Source organism: Rattus norvegicus, chromosome 9, assembly GCF_021556685.1.
Source record: "Rattus norvegicus strain SHRSP/BbbUtx chromosome 9, alternate assembly SHRSP_T2T, whole genome shotgun sequence".
Taxonomy (NCBI): domain Eukaryota; kingdom Metazoa; phylum Chordata; class Mammalia; order Rodentia; family Muridae; genus Rattus; species Rattus norvegicus.
In genome coordinates, this window is record NC_141542.1 from 101,363,206 (window position 1) to 101,386,181 (window position 22,976).

The following is a 22,976-nucleotide window of genomic DNA, read 5'->3' on the forward strand; positions in this document are numbered from 1 at the left end:
AAATGCAGCTCACTGTTTTTGCATGAGGGAGGTATGTAAATGCCTGGCTTCCACACAGGTTCTAAGAGAACACATCCTTAGAAAAGAAGTGTTGATAATAGTTGAGCTCACCTGGACAGGGCTCTCTTTGGTCACCATGACGGTGGACAGTGCCCCATGAACTGGGCATGCTGTGAATCTGGGTTCCAGCGCCATGCATCATGCCTAGTCTGTGGTTGAGGAAGGTTACTAACTGTGGGTCCTCCATTCTATCCATTCTCTGACCATGTCCTTAACTGAGTGGCATCACCTCAGTGAGACAGAGCCTACCAGAGTGAGGGTCTGGCAATTCTGAAAGGCGGGTGTCATCAAAGCTACCCTTATCCCTAGACCTCCTAAGTGTGAGGTATCACCTCAAGTGTTTGGGTTCTGCTCTTATACCCTGCCATGTCCTTCCAGAGGCTGCACCCTCACCTGTAGGCTTATATTTTTCAAAACCTACTTTCATAAGGGTTCTTAAATGCTCCAACCTCCCTTATAGTGCCCTTTCTCTCTCTTTCATTTTGTTTTGTTTCGAAGGAAAAAAGAAAGGTTACAACTGGTCAAAACCAAAGCGGAGGAAGCCAATGATTGTACGGAGAAAATGTAAGCAAATGGAGGGACAGTCACAGCTGTTGAGTTTATTAAGGTGCTGCCCTTTGCATACGTGGGGGCCTGTGAGTTTCTGAACCATGATTGTGTGTGTGTGTGTGTGTGTGTGTGTGTGTGTGTGTGTGTGTGTGTGTATTGTATTCATACAGGTACATATGGGTGCACATACTTGCCCCGACATGTATAGGCCGTGATAGGATATAGAATATCCTGCTCTCCCATTCTCTACCATATTCCCTTGCCAGTCAGCAAGCCTCCATGAGCTGCTTGTCACCAGTGCTTTAACACTAGCCCTATAGGTACATAGCTATAGGTACACAACTATAGGTAAACAGCTATAGGTACACAGCTATAGGTACATAGCTATAGCTACACAACTATAGGTACATAGCTATAGGTACACAGCTATAGGTACACAACTATGGTACACAGCTATAGGTACACAGCTATAGGTACAAAGCTGTAGATACACAGCTATAGGTACACAGTTTTAGGTATACAACTATAGGTACACAGTTATAGATATGCAGCTGTAGGTACACAGCTATAGGTATACAGCTATAGGTATATAGCTGTAGTTACATAACTATGTACTTTTTACATGGACGCTGGTGTCTGAGTTCATTTCCTCATGCTTACACATTTATGGCTCTTAAGCACCGTGCAATCTCCACCTTCCCACAAAAATTTTATAGCTACACGAAGACATGGGTTAAGGTGCTGTAACAAAGCATCCCAGTGCTACAATGTCTTTTACAAATGGTTTGTTTCTGGCACACAGGATGGTCCAGATTTGAAAGGGAGGTGCTGTCATCCTCAGAATAAAATTTTTTGTTGATTTAGAAAAATGTTTACAAGAAGGATGAATGAAGCAGCCAAGCTCCATGTGCATATGTAAAAGTGTGTGTGTGTGTGTGTGTGTGTGTGTGATAAGAAAATTGATATTTGTTTATCTATGTACCTGTGATAGCATTCGTTTTTGCCTATAAATTCAGGTCTCTTAATGTAAGAATTTATCTGTATGTATAGAGAAAGATGTACTTAGAGATAGAAATGACTGACAGTCCATATTTATAAATGTGTTCATTGAAGGGCTGATGGGACAACTCAGTGGTCACAAGCACGAGGAACTGATTTTGGATTCCTCACACCCACATTAAAAAGTTGGGCATAATGTACACATCTGTACTCTCTCACTGGGGAGGCACATATGGGTGGACCCCTCACAGTGGTTGATTAATAAGCCTAGTCCCAGATTTACTGTCAGACCTGTGTCAACAGCTAAGGTGAAGAGCTATTGAGGAAGACACCAAACAATGACCTCTGGCCTCCATGCACATGCAAGCACACTCACATATACACACATAGGAACACATACATGTACACACATACACACGCATGCAAAAATGCATACATTGGTGATATTTGGTTATTGGAATAAATGTGATGTCTATATTTTTATTTTTTTTAAATATTGACTATGGTCATCCTTTGCCATGACAGGGATTCTTTAGGGATACATATATCCACAAACACGCAAAGGGATAGACAGATAGATGATAGATAGGTAGATAGATAGATAGATGATAGATAGATAGATGACAGATAGATACCAATTGACCCTAGAATGTTTTTGAACAATTTAATCACAAATATGCATGGCGATATTTTCTATATTGTGTATATATTTACAAACGGTCCCGCCATCTGATTTTAGTAATTGTCTAAGGGTCTGCTTCTTCCTAAACAAAAGCTAAATGCTGTTTCCCAAATGATTATCAGTTTTGCATCAGGTCCATGAAGTAGGCATTGGAATCCAACTGGGTCTTAATTTCACCAACTAAGAGTCTTAAGCTCTCGATAATGACCTGGCTGTGCTGTTGACTGATGTGTACATTTTTGTTCAGAAGGGAGAAAAGAGTAGTTGCATCTGCCTTTTGAATGCATATTATGAAAACCACATTATTTGGGCTGAGTTTTTGAAAACATTTTCATCAATTATCTTCATGTGCAGACGGATAGATTTCTTTCCAATATTTTAAAATGACTGAATTATTCGCATGCTTTAACCCTGACTTCTGTCTGGAAGGACACAGCTCCTCGTTGAGAGCTCTTATCCACCGTGTGTGGAGAAAGTACCCTACCGTAGCAGGAGCCCTTCCTTGCTCCTTCCATTTTCCCCTGTGCATTTCCAACTCTGCATTTGCCTGTGTCCCTCCTAGATGGCAGAAGAGCCGTTACCCAGGCAGTTTTCAGGAGAAAGAAAATGAAGAACCCAGGACTCTCTGCTAAGATCAGGGGTAAGACAGCTTCTTTGGATCTCATCCCATCTCCCTCTGTCTGGTAAGGGTTGGGGGGGAGGGGAATCTGAAGATAAAAACCAAAAGAAAGCAAAACAAAACAAAACAAAGAAAAAAAACTACTCAACTATCTTGTCAATTTGAGAATAAAACTGTTAGGAGCAAGCGCGTAAACACCTTTCCTCTGAGTTGAACTGTATTTTTATGGAAATGCTTTTCTCTTACTTATCAGTTATTAAAATCTGGTGACTCAGAGGCAGAAAGCAGACCTTTCCCCTTCTGGAGAGTTCTTTCTTACCTTGGACAGGCCCTGTAGCTCTCCAGGTCCATTTCTACAACAGTAGTGTTCCACAGGAGAAGCTGAGAGCCCTTTCTGACCTGATACTCAATTTTTGAGACAGTCAGACCATGTCTGAGAGAACGAACAGCAAAGGAATGAACCTTTATGCGTTCTCCGATTTAAAGCAATTCCCCTCTGTCAGCCTGGGCAAGCCCAGACTAGGGCATGCAAGCAGGGCTGGCACCATCCCTCTTCTATGTTCCCATGGGGCTCTGCCTCTGTTGCCCAACAGCTGGTGTGGAGGCGCTGGGTTGGAGAGATTGAAGAGAACAGAGCTGACAGGTGTTTGAGCAGGTGTCCTGTCTGATGGAAGATGCTGGACGTCTAGGATGCTCTCTCCACCATGACACACTCCCATCACTTCCACAGTAGGGAGAGAGGAGGGGCCGGACATCAGGTTTACCTCATTAAAAGAATTTAGCTTTCCGTTTGGAGCCTGGTGTGAGGGGCCCTGATGGCATGATTTAATTCCACTGATGTGTTCTGTGGTCACACTGTGGTTTGACACTTTGCCTTAGGATGTTCAGGACTCCAGGGGACCACCTCTGCCAACTCGAGAGGAAAAAAGACTTTCCATCCCCCCCCCAACAGAAACTCCTGTGTCATTAGTGACATGAGCAGACCAACAGGTCACTTTGTTTGCCATTTACTAAATTGATCCCAACTGCTGAGCCTTCTATACATTTTTTGGATAAACAGCAGAGAAGTGACAAATCTGTTACTCTAAAGTTTAAGACTGGCCATAACAACTATTTTTACATAACTTTAAACTATGTTCTGACCACAATTGTATTTATGGGGTTACTGATGGATTTCAATTTATTACATGGGCAAAAATACCTCTGGTTGCAACAATAACTCAATCTTGCCTTGCTCAGTTATTCTGCTAGGAAATAAAATGTTGTAGAATATAAAATGTTCCTAGATCTAAATCCAAATCTCCCTATACCAATTTCTCTGCTGTCTAAAACAGACATCAGTGTTTCCTTTATCTCTTCAAAATCTGAGCCTTAAACAGGTTCAATAAAAGATAATCCAGCAGGCCTTCTAGTCCCACAATGAAAACCGTCACACAGTGTTAGGGAGAAAAGATCTCTGAATTTGTTGTGCTGGCTGATCCTGTTGCCAAAGCTTTTACACCAAGTCAGGCTAGAATAGAGGAGGGATAATTACTGGAATGAATCAGGTGGAAATCTTCTCAGTAGGCTATCAGCATGGGACCTCAGAAGAAAGAGGGGGAATGAGCTATTTCCAAGCAAAACTTAGCCTTCTAGAGTGTCAGTGACATCTTGAAGCCCAAGAGTGGAGAGTCCCTTGGAAAGCCACTTTGAGTGGAAGACCTTATGTTGCGTGGTGGTCCCACCATCCACAGAGAGAAAGCAAGAGTATTGGTTTCTACAACAGCTTATGTGGCTGAATTACCCAATAGAGACACTTCCTGTTTTCTCACTGTGTTTGAAATAGTAACAAGAATTTTGATGATGTGGCTGAAACAAGGTTCAGAGCCCTGTGCCACTACAATGCTGCCTGCTTTGATCTGCAAACTCTCAAGACTATAATCTCTGCCAGACACAGGGTGTCTGTCACCCAGCAGTGATGTACATGAAGGTGACCCAGAGTGTTGGGCAAAGACCTGGGTCCAAGTTTTCTCTTCCTTTGCCTGCAATGGACTTGGACAAGTGCCTTGTCTTTCACCTCAAATTCTTTACTTCTAATGTAAGAGGGTCATCTATGCCAACCCAAGTCCATTGCAGTCTTGATCACACTTAGTCTCAGCACCATGGACAGTCCACTCCCCCCCCCGCCCCCTCCCCTCCCCCCACCTCCCTACCTCCCGCCCACTCCATCAAAGTCTCTGCCTTGATAACAGGGAGAAAAACTTATTGACTTTTAGGAATTTCATCTCTACTTCTGTGGCGTTGCATCTCTCCACCTCCTGTATTGTTTTCAGATTGTTCTAGAACTCTCTGGGTTTCTCTATCAGCTGCAGACAGAAAACCAAAAAAACCAAAAAACAAAACAAAACAAAAAAAAAAAAAACCCCACTGTTGTGAGGGAGAAATTAAACAGAGCAGACATAAAGACAAATTTGAAATGATCCCACCCAGCGCTGCTAGGTTGCCCATTATCTCCCCAAGTCAGTGCCAAGGTGGAGAGATAAGAGGACCATCCCTGCTACCACCTTTAGTAAGTAGCGCATCTGGACACTCCTGCCATAACCTGACAACAGCTGTGTGTTTCATGTAGCAGTCGATGGTGCTAACCAGAGTGGGAGTCAGGACAGTTTTATTGAGTCCAAACTTCTCTGCTAAAGCCTTCTGTTGTTTTTTTTTTTTTTATAAATTAGGGGTAAAGTGTTTTGTCACTATGTATCCAATATGCCCCTTGCAAGAAAGATTTAGAAGCTAGAGATGTGAGGATCAAAATGTCCCAAGTGTTAAAGGAATGACCCCAAGAGGGAGAAGGGGGAATTGAGCAACTGCAAAGTGAGACTGAAGAAGGAAAAAAAAATCCTCTTTCCAGGTCCAAGAAGGCACGGGAAGGAAATGGCCAATTTTAACGCGGAGTTGCTACCTGTGACGTGTGGTAACTTGAAGGGAGTATTACACAAGGATAAATTCAAACAAGGTAGGTTTCATGGTTTTTAATTTGCAATTGATAAGTTTAAAAATCACACGTAACAATGCAATCACTTAAGGAACCGTGGGGCAAGCATGGCTTGACATCGGGAAGGGATCCTGACACGCTATTTTCACACTTGAAGAAACCATACGTAATAGATGTTCATGACAGTGTGAATGTGGCCACGAGATGCGCAGAGAACCAGAAAAAAAATACTATGAACTTCCATCCACAGATGGAAACTATTGTGTAGTTTCATTCTGGTCAGACACAAATGGGAAGAGGCTATGGGCCACTGTCTTCGCGTCCTTGGGTCATTAGTCCTGGGGCATGACACTAGTCATGGTGAGACCATCACAGAACTGAAAATCAGAGAAGCCAAGTTCCAGCCTCGGATTTGCCAAGTGAGGTGTTCTTATTCTATAGAGGCAGGTGGGGGGACTTTCTGAGGCTGAATTTCCTATTTTAAAAATAGAGGACAACAATTTAAAGCCTGATCCATGCGGATAAATGTATATCGTTGGTATAGCATATTCTTCAATACTATGCCATAAAGATTTATATGAAATAAAGCCTCAGTGTGGTGGTCTTCATCTCAGATCTCTCTTAATAGGAGATTGTGGATGACAGTTAACAGAAAGGATTACATTGTCTCTATTTTTTAATGGTTTTAGTGAGTTATGATTCATACACTGTACAATCCAGCAATTAGAGTCTAATAGATGCGTGGAATTTTTTTTTGTTCATCAGAAACAATTACCATGAGAATATATTTGCCTCCCTTTGTCCGTGAATAGTCAATGCTCCTTCCCACTCCAACTAGTCAATCGCCTATCTAATTTCTGTTCTATAAATCTGCCCATTGTATACATTTCATGAAACAACATCCTATAATATAGGCCACTTGTGACTGCCTGCTTTCACTTACCATGATGATATGTAATAGATAGCCTTAATTGATGAATAATATGATATTTCGCTGTACACACACATTACATTTTCACCATTCAGTCATCAGTTTGGATAGTTTTACATGTAATAAATAGTGTTTTGAGAATTCAAGGTCAACATGTGTAGGAACACACATACTCAGGTTGAGGCACACAGAAGCCGAGTTGCTAGGTCATATGGTGATTGTATGTTGAGCTCAGTGAGGACTCACCAAAATGGTTTTGGTGGTGTTCTGTGTTCCCACCAGCAATGAAGGGGGCCTCCAACTTCCCAATGCCAAAAGCTGTGGTTCCATTTTTGTTTTCTGTCATGGTTATCCTGGTGGGTGTGAAATGGTGCGGTAGCAATTTTGTTTGCGTTTTCATAATAACGAAGATGTCAAACATATCCTTAGCTTTTTTTTTAAAAAAAGAAATCGTAGTCTCTATTTCCATGGGATAGGATTTATGTTTGATGGTGTCTACCTATGACGGCAGGGATGGACAAACTTCTGTTCAATATTCCCTTTAATTGGATAGAAAACGATGTCACCTAATCCTGAGTTGCAGAAACCAGGAACAGTTTTAGTTGAAGCTGAAGATTCCACCTCCACCTAGCCTGGGGCACCCAAGACTGTTTGTTCTCCAGCTTGAGAGCACAGCATCCGGTTGGACCCAGTCACACTGTGCTATTGGTCACTTGTTTGTTTCTTGGTGACCCTGAAGTAGTTTTAAAAGGTCGTGATTATCATCTCTTTCATGAATGAAAATGAAAGAAATATGCAAGGTTTCATGAAAGCTCTTGAGGGAATCCCAGGACTGAGCTGGGACTCCTGAAGCCAGGCCAGAGGCCTGACTCTTCTGCTATTGACTTTCAGCATAGATTTGGTGGCTCTAGATCCAGTGCGGTGGGAGATCATGAATCTGAGTCCTAGGGACAAAGCAGGCTCAGAACTAACCTCCTGTGATCTTACAGGGATATCTGTGATGTCTATACAGTGCCAGGATGGGAACTGGGTCACACCCTCTGAATTTGAAATCATGGGAGGCCATGGAAGATCAAAGAACTGGAAATTGAGTCTGCGGTGCTATAATTGGCCCCTGAAACTTCTGATCCAGGTATTGCAGATGAGGGGAGGGAGGTCAGTCCTTCTTCTTGCATTGTTTATAGATCAAATAGGTATTGAGTTATGGGAAAGCCCAGATACCAGTTAGGTTTTCCTGTCACTCAGGAGAGAGGCATCTCTCATTCAGAACCTCATCGGAGGCATGCCCTTGGTGGTATTGACAAATGGGAGATACAGAACCTCTGAGGAGGGAATGGTCATTCTGAATAGGGATTTTTCTGCCTGAGGTCAAAGAAAATGGAAAATAGTCTAGAGCAAGAAGAGCATTCGGAGAGTTCCAATGAGGGCACCTGTGTGATGTAGGGGGTGCACTTTGTGTTTGGCATAACCCATCCTTTGAGGTTTGTAAATATAGCTTTTATTCATCTGAAGTAATTGTAATTTCTGAGTTGTGTTGCCTCCAATGCTAATCTAGGCCTAGGCCTAGAAATGTCCAGCCACTGTACAATCTTATCTAGGCCTGGAATGTTTTCAGCCTCTGAGACTTACTGTTGAATAAGCTCATCCTTTCTAGTACTTTCTGAACTCTGGCTGGCTGGTTCATCTCAGCTGTTTTGGCTCTAAGTCCTTTCCAATCTGACTGTTTCAATCTGGTTTCTCTCAGTTTCTCCTGAATTGCTCTGCTTGGCCTCATAATACCTTTGGCAATCTGTTCTGTTCTTCTGGCCCCTTCTCATTCTCTGGCCCATTCTGTCTTCACCTGTGTCTAGCTTGTTTTCTCTTCAACCTGTCTCTGTAAAACTTTGCTGGTAAAACTCTCTCTCTCTCTCTCTCTCTCTCTCTCTCTCTCTCTCTCTCTCTCTACCTCTTCTTGTGCTGCCCTGTAAATAGTTTCCCTTTTCTCTCTCTACCCAGAGTTGAGCATATCCTATTCTATCACATCTTTTTCTGATTCATCACTTTGTCTGCCGCTCAATTAGACTTGACTTTCAAACACTGGTGCTTCCTTTTACAAACTCACTTCACCTTCATTGTTTGTGACTAAAGGTGAGTACTAAGGGCCTATCTATATTCCAATCAGAGTGATTGAAAGTGTGCCCTAAAATCTGAGCCACACTACAACTAGAAACAGGTTTTTTCAGTAAATAACACAATCTCAGGGTTCACAGTGTTATCAAATATCCTGCAACAAAAGTTGTAGGTGTAGGGATTTAATTCCACCCAAATTACCCCAAATTCAAAATTCAGACAAGAAATCAATGATGTCCTTGAAGTTAGAAATAGCAGTTGAGCTCTTGCCCTGAATAAACTCCGTTCTATACTAAAAACAAAAACAAACAAACAAACAAAAAAGAAATGGTAGTTGAAGACAAGACATCTTGACACAAGTCTTTAGTCTCAGTACTTGGGACTCAGAGATGGGAAGATTTACGTGTTTTCAAGGCTAGTCTGGTCTAAATAGCAAGTTCCAAGACAACCATGGCTATGCAGAGAGAACCTGTTTCAGAAGAAAAAAAAGAAAAAGAAATGGAGGTTGAAACATGTCACCATCACCATCATTATTTGGTATACAGGGTTGAACCTAGGGCTTTGAGTGACCTAAAGAAGACTTCAGCCCTAAACAAAGCCCAGTCTTCTTGTTTTACCTTGCTTCCTGTGCTGCTATGAAAAACACCATGACCAAAATCCACCTGTTGAAGGAAAAGGATTACTTGGCTTACAGCTTACAGTCCATTATAGTGTGAAGCCAAGGTAGGAACTCAAGGCAGAAATATGGAGGCACAAACTGAAGCAGAAACCACTGCTTAAGGCTTGCTCCTTGGCTAGTGTTCAACTGCTTTTCTTATTCAACTTCGGTACACCTTTCTAGGGATGGTACCACCCACAGTGGGCTGAGACATCCTATATCAATTCTTAATCAAGAAAACATCCCCACAGAATTGCCTATAGTCTATCTGGGATAGACAATTCTTCAACTTATGTATGTCAAGTTAACAACCAAACTAGCTAGGACACATCTAGTCTCACATGATTTTGTCATCTCTCTATCCAGCAAGCCTGAGTATTTATCTTAGAATTCTTAGCTCAAATATCTCTCCCCACTCTGACTGTCCTAGTTCCTCAGCTCCAAGAGAACCTTCTTAAACAGTGTGAGATTGGTTCTCTGTGTTGGCAGTCATAGCACATGCCTTTAATCCAAACACTCCTGAGCAGAAGCAGGCGAATCTCTGTGTTCGAGGCCTCTACAGTGCAAGTAAGAGGGCTAGGACACAGAGAAACCCAGTCTCAAGAAGAAAGTGGAGGAGGGTGGAGGGAGAAGAAGGATGAGAAAGAGGAGAAGGAGAAGAAGGAGAAGAGGAGGAGGAGGAAGAAGAAGAAGGAAGAAGTGGAGGAGGAAGAAGTGGAGAAAGTAGGAAAGGGGAGGAGGAGGAAGAGAAAAAAGGAGAGAGATTCTTTTCTTCCATGAGCTTTCTCCTCATGCCCCCTCCTAAACAAGGTTTTCTGTCTTTGTGTGCTCCAAATTCATCAGAGTCTGTGACAACCTATATGCAAGCAACAAATGGGTGTTGACTGGCTAGATCTGGTATAGAAAGTCAAGCTAAAGTGGGTCAGGTGGGAACAGAGACAGGTTGAAGCAGTGATTATCGGGGAAAATTCTCAGGACTTAAGGGAGATGCATCAGACAAAGATGGATGTAAGGCGGGTCTTTCTAGCTGTCACAGGCTACAGTGTGTAGGTAACAAGAGAGAAATGGAGTCAGACACCTGGGTCTGAATCAGGCAGAACTTTTGGGAGGAGGTTGGAAATGCAAGACTCATACCACCGAACTACAGATACCTACATATTCAGGTCCTTTTATCTTGCAGAGAAATTTTCTACCCATTCCTCCACGGATATATGGCAAGAGAAAAAAGGTGAGTGCTCACCACGTGACTTTACATACATCAGTATCTTACTGATGGTGCCTGAGTTGGGCTGTTATACTTAGTCACCTCTCATTTCCTCCTCTACTGCTTTCTTTGCTGGTTTTCAGCCTGTGCCTTCCCTCATGCTCCTGTAGTGTGGGTAGAGCAAGATCTTCCTTGAATGTTAACTGCTTTAAGTTGGAGATGTTAGAGAGCCAGCAGCATAGACTTCAACAAGCCACATATCACTGGACACTGGCTTCATAGCTCACTGACTGAGAAACTGAACTCCAGGCTAGCATATAATTTGTCTTGGCCACTATTGTCAAGCTTGCTTGAACTCTGAATCCCCCAGACATTTCATCCACTCTGTTTCTAGAAGTAAGCTCTGATCTAACCTGCTCAACAATTACTTTAAAGGCCAGTGCCTCTGTCTTCCCCCATAGGCCAAGAGTATCTCAGCCTGGATCGCTCAAACAAGCTAGAAATGTCTAGCCTATGAAACCCTCCTTAGTTCTTGGGTGCAGTATTTCATAGCAACAAGGGGCGGTTGCCTCTTATTTTGTGTCTCTGTTTGTAAGAACAGAATTCCCAGTGAAACAGAATCCAAGATCCATTTCCATTTTCCTAAGTCTCCCAGGGCCTCTTCATCTACTCAGAGGCATGGACTCTGGAAATTTCCACGTCACAGTCAGCATCACATGACAGGACTTTTTAAACTGGCTGGTGATGACTGGTTTGTGTCAGGAAGTCTTGGATACCCATCATAACCGTCATTTCTGAGTGATGACATCTGCATTGAGACATCCAGAGTCTCTTTTCCTAAGCGAAGCCTTATTTACTCGTCTGTGTGATGCTTCATTCTAAAGAACACACAGAGAATGCCCAAGGACTGGAAGAGAAGATCATAACAAGAGCCCTCTCTGACTGACCCTGAGTGTTTTGTCAAAGTTGCTGTCTACGTTAAATAATGATCAATAGGGTGAAGTGGGGGATTCTAGACCAGTGGGTAGTGACAGGACCACCCCTCAGGTGAGTATATCCTAGATCATGCTTGTCTCCAGCTCTCAGCCCAGGGCTGGAGTTAAGAGCTGTGACTCCCTGTATCACAGAAGGGAAGAATGAAAAGACACCACAGTGGATGTGCCAAAGCAATGTGAATTCTAATGTTGCTTCTTAGCATTGTGGCCAGCATGGCATCTTTTTGAGATTTGAATAGAGAGGAGGGAGGCCACCAAGTGGAAGAGCTGTGGCCCCGGGGAGCCTTAGTTTCATTTGATTTTCAGGGGGAGCTACAGAAAGTGATGGATTTTTCTTTCTGGGGTCACTTGGACTCTAGAAATCTGAGCCTTATGGGTTCTTGAATACGATTGGTTCATCTTCAGCCTCATTCTCATGGTACTACTCTGCAGTAGAGTACATGTGTGGCCAACACATCCTGGGTTGGCAAGTTGAAAGAAAATGGCCTAGAGCCTTGAATGCTCAAAGATAAGTAGAATTATTTATTTAGAAACCAGGTCCTGCCTCCTTGCATGACTTCACAAAGGCACCTTGGGGACTAGAACCAGCAAGTAGAATTTGCTTTCATCCAAACAGTAGTTCGATGATCCTCTTTTTCTCCTACTAGATACACAGATCCATAAAAATAGATATAAGGGGGGAGGGAGAAATAGATGTTTTAAGAGAAACACTTTAGACAGAATGAATTAAATCAGCATTTTCAATCGAAGAATTTAAGAGTGAATACACTCTGCCAACAGTTCTTGGGAAACCCCCTGCAGGTGCATGAGGCCATAACTTCTACAAGCTACAGTGTCTCCTTTGATCTTGCTGTTCACATTATCCACTAATTAGTTTATGTGGGAACTAAACAAGCTCAACACTTGAGTTGTTCCTACCTATGAGCTCCTCAATAATTAAACAAATTTTATAGGCAAGATGGCACATGGCTGGAATCCCAGCACATGGAATGTAAAAGCAGAAGGATCAGGAGTTCAAGGCCAGCCTGGGCTAAAGTGAGACATATCTCAGAAGTAAGATTAATGCTGGTGACGATAAAACAAATTTAAGTAACTATCATTTGACTACTTGAATGGATAATCATATTTTTTTTTTCGGAGCTGGGGACCGAACCCAGGGCCTTGAGCTTGCTAGGCAAGTGCTCTACTAAATCCACAACCCGGGATAATCATATCTTAGACTTAATATTATCACTCAAATTTTATTTTAGAAGAGAACACAAAGTTTGCATCATTTCCCAGCGGACCCAGACGTAAGTACTGACTCCTAATTATAATCCCTGAAAAGCCCCAGCCTTCTTCTTGGTGCGTTGTCTCTCCCTTAAAGGGACCCACCTGTCGGTTTAGATATGCTGCTGTGAGTAAAGAGTCATCATTACCAAACCTATCCCACAACCAAGGTAGGAGAAGTCACTGTGGGTGTTTGGGTCAGAAGCATCTGACTACATGGGATCATATATTCTCATTTACCCTCAAAGTGGGAGACAGAGTTCTAGATTACTGGGGTCCCTGGGACAGAACCTGGCATGACAGTGGGCCTGGCTGGCTTTGGATGAAGGGTGAAGGGCAAATACAGGAGGAGATACCATTCCCAAAGGACAGTAAAACATCCTAGCTCAGATCCCATGTGCAGGTAGAACTCAGGAGGCCAGACCTCCTGTGAAAATTCTAGGTCTGGACCTCTCTTTGTCCCACAGAAAGTTGCCTACAGAGTGAGTAGGTTCTCATAGAAACCCTGGGACCAGTCTGAAGAGAGCCACAGCCAGCCACAGCTGATTGGAGGCAAAACCATCACACCGAGCAAATCACCAGTCAGCTTGGCTGGTGTTCGGGCGTAGGTAAACCATCCTAATACATAAGGCCCTGTCCATCCTCTGCTCACCTGTATCCTTGTACTTTATGGAGCTTGCTAGAGCAAAGAAACGTTTTTTATTTTTTCAGTTGGAAAATATTTTTTTTTTTTATTTTATTAACTTGAGTATTTCTTATATACATTTCGAGTGTTATTCCCTTTCCCGGTTTCCGGGCAAACATCCCCCTCCCCCCTCCCCTTCCTTATGGGTGTTCCCCTCCCAACCCTCCCCCCATTGCCGCCCTCCCCCCATAGACTAGTTCACTGGGGGTTCAGTCTTAGCAGGACCCAGGGCTTCCCCTTCCACTGGTGCTCTTACTAGGATATTCATTGCTACCTATGGGGTCAGAGTCCAGGGTCAGTCCATGTATAGTCTTTAGGTAGTGGCTTAGTCCCTGGAAGCTCTGGTTGCTTGGCATTGTTGAGTTGGAAAATATTTTTATTGCACCAATTCATTTTAGAAATGAAGAAGACGGGAGCCGGTGTGTATCTAGGATCGCAGAGTATTAGCACCCAAAAAGAAACATTTTAAAGAAGCTTACAAGTTAGTGGTCAGAAGACAAAGAACTGGGTGGATTTGAGAAATGAGAGGACAGAAGCAGGATAGGTTTGTGGCACATGGAGCGCGTTATATAGAATGGTAGAGACAAGGAAAAGATCAGGGAACAGTAGGAACATGGTTCAGAGTTTAACAGGATGAGTTTGAGCCGCACCTAGGGAGCCCTTGAGGGGACATGGCTGAGCACTGGGACATGAGGAGCTGAGGAGAGTTGAGACACCATGAGGCTGAGGACACGGGTGGAAACCTGCAGCTGGAATGACTGTGATCATCTGGAGAGACTGTGGCTGCGGATGGAAACCTGAGGAATTCCATCCTTTGCATGTTAAGGAAGAGAAGGACCTGGGAAGGAAAGTGGTCCAGCAGTAGAGCAAACCACCGAGAATGATGCAGAAGGACTTCTTCTGAGGGCAGAAATTGCCTGGGCTTAGAATGGTTGGCACTATCACCTTGGCTACCTCCCTTCTACCTACTCACCCAGTGGTGGCCCAGTCCTCAAGCTGCAATAATGTTTGTACCTCAGACAGTCACAAGAAAGTAGAAAAAATTCCCAACAGTTCATGGACTACATAAAAGGAGTGCCCCCCACACTTTTTACATCTTTTTTCTTTCTTTTCCCCCCTCTTCCTCTCTTCCTTCCTTGAGAGTTTTGAGATAGGGTCTCATGTAGACCAACTGACCTCAAATTCACTATGTAGCCAAGGATGAACTTGAACCCCTGATCCTCCGGTCTCGACGTTCTAGTTGAGATTCCCAGTCTGTGCCAGTTTTGAAATTTTTCTGTGTTCCTATTGAGGCACCTCTCATTTCTCAAATTGTCACTGTCACCATTCTCCTTGAACTTGGGACCAGGAATGTGTGTTTTCCGGTACACATGTTATTCTGATACTTCTTGGTTCCTGTGTTAACAGTGATCGTAGGAAAACCCCAGCAACATGCAAGGGAGATTATGAGGAACTCATTTGAATACCTTTCTGAATGACAGGAAACAGACACCCACTGACCAAGGATCATAGGTGTTATTAGGGGCTTCCCATGGGGGGCAGAGAACTAGTAGACCATCCTAGGCCTCTCAGCTACTATGTCTGTCTCTCTCTCTCTCTCTCTCTCTCTCTCTCTCTCTCTCTCTCTCTCTCTCTCTCTCTCTGTTGTTGTTACAAGGCTTCAAGCTGTCTTCAAACCCATGATTCTATTGCCTTAATCTCCTCAGTGGGATACCTTAATCCATATACCCACCCCATTTAGGCCTTCTGACTTTTCCAGCTATTTAGGCAGCAATAATATTGAGCCTTAATTTTGCTGTTATGCCAGGCTTCCCCCACACAGCAGTTCACTCATAGTTCACTTCTGGCCCTTGAACACACATATATTTGTATACCATACAATGGATGTGTATTGGTCTCTTTATAATTGCTCTATAAAGTCTATTGGTTTTGATAAGTAGATCTTACCTATATAGTAACAAAGAAAAAACAATGTCAAGGATTAGCTTTTTCTAGATGAAAACTAACTTTGACTCTAGGCAGTCTGTACTAGTCTTGGCAAAAAGTTCAACCTCTTTTGACTTGGGGGATTTTTCCCTTTCATAGAACGAAGTTCTCTTTTATGCTTACAGAGAATAATGGCAATGCTTTGGTCTCTGTCTTAGTGGCCTTTCCTTTTATTATGATGCAATATCCTGGAAAAGGCACCTTGAAAGAGAAAGAGCTTGACTCACAATCCTAGGTTACAATCCATTTGGGTAGGGAAGTTCAGGGGGTAGGAACCTAAAACTGGTTATGTTACTGGCATCACCAAGAGCAGAGAGCAACAGTGAATGAGTGCACGATCACGCTCACCTCCCTTTCTCTGCTCACAGACTCCAGGAAGCCTAACCGTAATTAACATACTCTAGAATACACATCCCAAGGGGTTCTTTTCCCAGATGATTCTTGTCGTAGGGTTTTATTGCAGTGAAGAGACACCATGCCTAAGGCAACTAACCAGAGCTTCCAGGGACTAAGCCACTACCCAAAGACTATACATGGACTGACCCTGGACTCTGACCCCATAGGTAGCAATGAATATTCTAGTAAGATCACCAGTGGAAGGGGAAGCCCTTGGTCCTGCTAAGACTGAACCCCCAGTGAACTAGATTGTTGGGGGGAGGGCGGCAATGGGGAGAGGATGGGGAGGGGAACACCCATAAAGAAGGGGAGGGGGAGGGGTTAGGGGGATGTTGGCCCAGAAACCGGGAAAGGGAATAACACTTGAAATGTAAATAAGAAATACTCAAGTTAATAAAAAAAATAAAAACAAAATAACAAAAACAAAAAACATCATCATGAGTGAGATAACCCCAAAAAAAAAAAAAAAAAAAAAGGAGAACATTTAATTGGGACTGGCTTAGACTTCAGAAGTTTAGTCCATTAGCATCACCGTGGGAAGCATGGCAGCATCCAGGCAGCCGTGGTGCTGGAGAGGAAATGAGAGTTCGTGCAGGCAGCAGAAGAAGCTTGTGCGCCATCCTGAGTTTAGCTTGAGCGTATATAACCTCGAAAAGCCTTTCTCCCAGTAAAACACTGCCTCCAACAAGGCTACACCCACTTCAACAAAGTCACACCTCCTAATAGTGCCACCCACTATCGGCCAAGCGTTCAAACACATTATTAGTCTATGGAAGGGGGGCATATCTATTCGAACCACACAATTCTAGACTGTATCAAGTTCACAAACAAACTAAACATGCCAATCTCCAACCCTGGGTGATTGACATGACTACAGTCCTTGGATTTTAGTGACAGTGACTCCAGGTCTCACATGCCCATTCTCTTGGGTCTTGTGGGATTGATCTTCTACAAGGTTCCAACAATTTTTTTTTTTTTTTTTTTTTTTGCTTTCTTGAATCCACTCGCCTGGCCACCTGTACTCATATCCTGCCATTGCAGAGGCCCTACCACAGGTTCTTAACCCTCTAGACACAGGAGCCACCGTCAAAAATCTCCTCTGTAGATGCTTTCTTCAATTCATGGCATGCTCGCAGCTTAATTACAAGATGCAGTATTCTCTTAGTTTATTCCATCAAGTTAAATGCATAGTACATCTCCCTTAAATGAGTCAATATCATCATTGTTATACAGGCAAGTGGACTTAATATTTTATTTCAGAAACTCCTTTTATCTACATGCTTGGAACATTAGTCAGATTATATAAATATCTTGTTTTGTTGCTAATTGTCTTAGGGTTTTATAGCTGTGAAGAAATACCATGACCAGGACAATTCTTATAAACAAACAAACAAATAAACAACCTCACGACATTTCATTGGGTCTGGCTTACAGTTCAGAGGTTTAGTTAATTATCATCATGACAGGGGCATGGCAGCATGCAGGCTGACACGGTGCTGGAGAGGCAGCTGGGAGTTTTACATCTGGATCGGAAGGCAGCAGGAAGTGACTGTGAGCTGCTAGGCCTGGTTTAAACTACCAAGACCTCAAAGTCTGCCCCTAGTGATGGACTTCCTCCAACAAAGCCATAGCTGTCTCAACAAGGCCACACATCCTAATAGTGCCACTCCCTGTGATCCTATGGGGGCCATTTTTATTCAAACCACCACACTTGTATTCTGTGTCAGGATTTTTGGTTTTACAGGGAGGATGGTTTGGGGTCTGGTTCCTGCTTCCCTTCTCCCAGACTTCATTGAAGACCAGGAAATCTTGTTTTGCAAATTGTGGTTCATGTTTTTACTAAATATCCGAGGTAGAAGCATCAATGTCCTTGTAGACTCATGCAAAGGTCAACTGTGGAGGATTGCCACAGTGGTGGCTTTGCAAATCTCACCATCCCTCAATGATTTAGATGTTCTATTTTCTACATTCAGAACTCAGATGAGTGTGAGGTGTGCCGGGATGGAGGAACGCTCTTCTGCTGTGACACATGTTCCAGAGCCTTCCATGAAGAGTGTCATATCCCAGCAGTGGAAGCTGAGGTGTAAGTGGGGTGTGATCCCTTCTCTGTCTCCTAGATACCCTTAGCTTGGTGTACACAACATCCTGTGGAGTGGTAGCCTGGGTCTTGAGGTGGGAAACACAAGGGCTCTTAACAGGTACCAAACAGGAAGACCCAGGGAGCTGTTTCAAGATGCTGTCAGCAAGAGGGGCGTGTTCTCCGCGTTAGGAAGCCATGTCTCCTGATATAAAGGCTGGGCCTTTGCCTACACTCCGCTACAGCCTTTTCTCAAAGTTGTGCACCAAAGCCTCTCGTTCAAAGATTGGGGATAGAATACCCTGGTTACTTTTGTTTCTATGTACTTGTGAAAGAAAAAATGCATGACTGACTACTTCCCACATTCACCAGATTGTAAGGGGCTCTAGGAAGTTCAAGGTTACCAGAAATATTTTTGAAGACCATTTTACTATGCTTAGATTTAATAGCCTAGTCTCCTTTTGCTCCCAGCCACCTCTGTCAGGAAATGGGGACCCACCACTCATCACAAAGCCCACTTTCCAAGGACAGGCTCCTGCCATGACACTGAAAGGAGGCTGGCAACTTAAGACCCTAAGTGGGGTCCTTCAGAGTCCAGGAACCCTTGCCCCAGATGAGTCTGTCAGTCATTCCCAAAAGCATAATGGCAGGTTCGGGAACAGTGGGCGCTTTCAATGGTCTCATTCTCTGCTAAGTTCATGTCCAATCTTTCAGAACACCATGGAGTTGCATCTTCTGTAGGATGCAGTCCTTAGGAAGTCAACAGAGTCTTCCAGAATCTGAGATACTGCAGAGGGAGATGGTGCCCCAGGAACAGTTGGTGAGTTACTGTGAACCCCATATTTTCTCCTTTCCCCTGGATAAGGACAAATAGTCTTGGAGCCAGAAGAATAGCATCCAGTATAGCCTGCTCTCCCAAGCCTCACCCCATCATTGTGCTGCCGCAGCATAGCCTCTAGGTATAAAAACTCAGTCATACAAGTTTATAACCAAGAGGCACTCATGTTGGGCAAATTTGCAGATGGGTTTGAACGGTGCCTTCCCGAGGGTACATGTATAGATTCTGCCTTTCTACGTCACTCTGACTGACTCCCTTTTTCTTTCAGAAGTGTGAGTATGTTCTCTTGAGAGTCTATTGCTGTTCTGAGAGCTCCTTTTTTTCCAAGATGCCATATTATTATTATGTAAGTAATGGTGGTGAATCCCTGGTCACTGGCTTCCATGATGTCTCGTGACTGAGAGGGCCATTTGTGGGATTCTGATCTTACTCTTCGAGGAGCGCAGGCTCTATTGTTTCTGTGGAGTTTCTGGGACCCCAGGGAATGTAAATGCTGAGCCATGGTATTCACGCTCCTCCGGCTATTTCCCTCACCAGTTTAGAGAGATGGCTGTGGGCGTGCAAGAACCTATGTGGTTGGACATAATCAAGAGAAAGCTGAGTGATCAGGCTTACTCCCAAGTAGAGGACTTCGTGCAGGACATGAGACTCATCTTCCGGAATCACAGAATCACGTTCAAGGTCAGCATCCCTCTTTGTCTGCATCTCATCCTCAGGGTTACTCTGCACCTATTTCCTGCTCACTGGAAAGTTTAGTTTCACATATCTTCCTGTAATAAGGATCAATAAACAAGAGATCTGAGAGTGTCAAACACAGTAGTACAAGCCTGTGATAGTAGCATTCAAAAGGCAGATGGAGGAGTGTATTAAGTTCAAAGCCTGCCTAGTATGAGACATTATCTCAAAAAAGAAACAAAAACTTGGAAGTGAATTTTTTAAGTTAGTGGGCCACAGAGGAAAATTAAGCCAACACCCCCAACACACACGCACACACACACACACACACACACACACACACACACACACACACGAGAATAATTTAAAAAGAGTATATGTATGTCAAATGTGGGTGTGATGGCACAGGATTTTAATCCCAGCATATGGGAGCAGATGTAGGCAGAGCTCTGAGTCTGAGGCTAGCCCAGTCTACAGAGCAAGTTCAAGAACATGCAGGGCTACACAGAGAAATCCTGTCTGGAAAAAAAAAACACACTCTCTCCCCCTCCCTCTCTCTCTCTCTCTCTCTCTCTCTCTCTCTCTCTGTGTGTGTGTGTGTGTGTGTGTGTGTGCATGTGAGTGTAGATGCCTATGGAGCCCGGAGGCTTCAGTAAAGTGAATTGAATTGGGTCTTTTGCAAGAGTACTATATGTTCTTAATCACTGCTCCCTCTTTCTAGATCCTAGCTTAAAACTTTGTGCGTGCATGTATATAGATATGTGTGATGTACTCATGAGTACATGCATGTTTTTTGTGTGAATCCAGATGAGTGTGTATATTATAATATTCTCAAGAATCACGGTAGAGGGGTGTAATTTTTTACATTTCAGCTTGTTTGAGACAAAGCATCTATTAACCACAGTGGAGTGCTGGGATTACAGACACATGCTACCACATGCACCTTTCCACAGATTTTGGGGATCTTAGCTCAGGTCCTCTCACTTGTGTGGCAAACACTGACCCACTGATGTCAGTTATCTCCTCAGCCTGATGATTTTCTGCTTCTTACTCCCCCTAGGCAGGATTATCAGAAATACCAAACTCTAAGGTTCTTTACCTGTGAATGAACCATGCAGCTAACAGGGTCCTTCAGAGAATAGAAGTACCAAGAAGGAGGAGGGGTTTCTGTTACTGATAATGATCACCATCATCCTTGTCTGCATTATGATTTTTTTCTAGGACCCTAAGTTTGGTGAAATGGGACTCATACTGGAGTCCAAGTTTGAGAAGAGTTTCAAGGAAGCGTTTGCTATTCAAGGAAGAAGTGAAAAGAGTTGACTGATGTCACAGATCCCACTGGTGTCCTGGCATCATCTTCTCATCTATCCATGCCTACCCACCTACAGCAACAATGACTGTTTTCTACAGACACCATCGTTCCCAGAGGATTGCTCTGGGTCACATGGAGACAGGTGCATCTGGGACCTCCTGGCCTGAGGTCCGTCCTCCTCTTCATGAAATCAAGATATACTATATTGTTGCTCTCTGCTCTCCAACCGTCTAAGCTGGACCCTGTCTCCAGTTGGCTTTGCCCCCCACAACCCCCACTCACATACTTATCTTGCTTTCTTTGTCTCCTACTTTCCGGAGAGCAACTCACAATAAACTCCAAGTTTCCAAGGCTGCAAACCATGGGGTGGCTCATTCCTGCAATCTCAGTCCTTGAGAAGCTGAGGCAGGAGGATAGTTGCAAGGGTCATGCCAGCCTGAGCTACATAGTGACTTGCAGCTACCCTGGCTTATAAAGGTCTCAATTCTGGAAAAAAAAACCACTCACCAAATAAGACACAAAAGGTCTCAACTCAGGATCTTTCTCTAGGAAATTCATTGTAAGATAATGACCTAGAAGTAAAGTCTCAGAATAGGGTTCTAGAGTTGGGTCATTGTCCAACCAAAGGCGATTGGTCGGGTATCCATAGATCCTCAGGTGTTAAACCAGCACTGGGACTAAATTTTAACCAGTAGAAAGACATTACAGACTGTGTGAGCGACACACAAAGTGGCATATTTGATAGTGGATGGAGAAAAAGGTCGCTGCGAGAATGATGGGGGTCTGGTGACACTTGCTACATGGCTTTAATAAATGGATATAAGTCACTTAGATCTAGTAATCCCAAGTAATCCCAAGGGACACTCATACCTGCAGCCATAGGCCAGACAGCAATGAAAGCATGTGTCGGACCCCTTGTGATCAGAAAGACAGATCTCCAGAGAAGACTGTTCTAGGTTCAGGAAGTGTCTTGTGCCAATGTCAAGGTCCTGAGACTCAGAGTGGAGCCATGGAACAGACATGTGTGAGGACTTTGAATCTATTTCCCTGAACCTATTTGTTGTTGAGAGAATCCTTTACTCTTTCTTGGAAGAAAGAGCCATCTGTGTTCCCTATCTTGCTTGAATAGGGCCTCCCAGATTGGCTCAGTGGACAAATCAAGTATGGGGATGGAAGGAATGTGAGAGGGGTCACACAATAAAGGAGTGAGAAACCCAGCAGACAGGAGAGGGTAGGGGTTGTGGTTGGTCTAGATACTGGATAAAGAAAGCTGGAAACTAAGCTGGTCGACAGAGTTATTCCTTTTTAAATGTTTTTTTATTGATTCCTGGTGAATTTCATGCACTACAATTCCAGTCATCTTGCAGACCCTGCCTATTCCCCTCCACCCTTGCAATCTCTCCCCAAAGAAAACAAAACAATGAAATAAACAACAACAAAGGGGTTGGGGATTTAGCTCAGTGGTAGAGAGCTTGCCTAGGAAGCGCAAGGCCCTGGGTTCGGTCCCCAGCTCCGAAAAAAAGAACAAAAAAAAAAAAAAAAAAAAAAAAAGAAACAACAACAAAAACCATCCTGCCTTGAAACTTGCAGTGCACCAGTGTATCACATGCTATATACACTATTGAAAACAACTTTTCTTGCAAATGCTCATTTCATTGAATCATTGGTCTGGTTCAAAGCCTCTGGCTTCTGTTCCACCATCAATACTGGATCCTCGTTGGGAAACATTCAAACATTTTGTTGTTGCCTTGTGTCATGGAGATCTTACAGCTTTGGAACAGCAGCACTGGTCTCTTCACATGCTCCAGGAGTTCTAGGTAGGTAGATGATGGGGTGGGTCAGGTCAAAGCTCTGTATCTGGACCTGTGTGGTAGCTGAGTTGGTCAGCCTGCCAATTCTCCTGCACCCATGAGTTATCAACAGTTAAATGTTCTTCTGTGCTGTAGAATCTAATCAATCTGGTG

The 22,976-nt window shown here is 43.6% G+C and overlaps 1 protein-coding gene across 50 annotated transcripts in view; it reads left to right on the forward strand.

The window, feature by feature from the left end:
• Window positions 1–21,371, forward strand: part of Sp140 (SP140 nuclear body protein) — a 50,316-nt gene extending 28,945 nt beyond the window's left edge. For 11 of the 50 annotated variants that reach the window (XM_087566416.1, XM_087566421.1, XM_087566433.1 and 8 more), the window contains 11 exon segments: window positions 559–624; window positions 2,853–2,930; window positions 5,794–5,898; window positions 7,798–7,940; window positions 10,756–10,803; window positions 13,025–13,066; window positions 18,084–18,193; window positions 18,902–19,007; window positions 19,294–19,371; window positions 19,563–19,706; window positions 20,922–21,371. In XM_087566416.1, the coding sequence (XP_087422542.1) occupies window positions 559–624; window positions 2,853–2,930; window positions 5,794–5,898; window positions 7,798–7,940; window positions 10,756–10,803; window positions 13,025–13,066; window positions 18,084–18,193; window positions 18,902–19,007; window positions 19,294–19,371; window positions 19,563–19,706; window positions 20,922–21,020 (1,019 nt within the window). In that variant the 3' untranslated portion in view covers window positions 21,021–21,371. 50 annotated transcript variants of the gene reach the window in all.
• The last annotated feature ends 1,605 nt before the right edge of the window (window positions 21,372–22,976 follow it).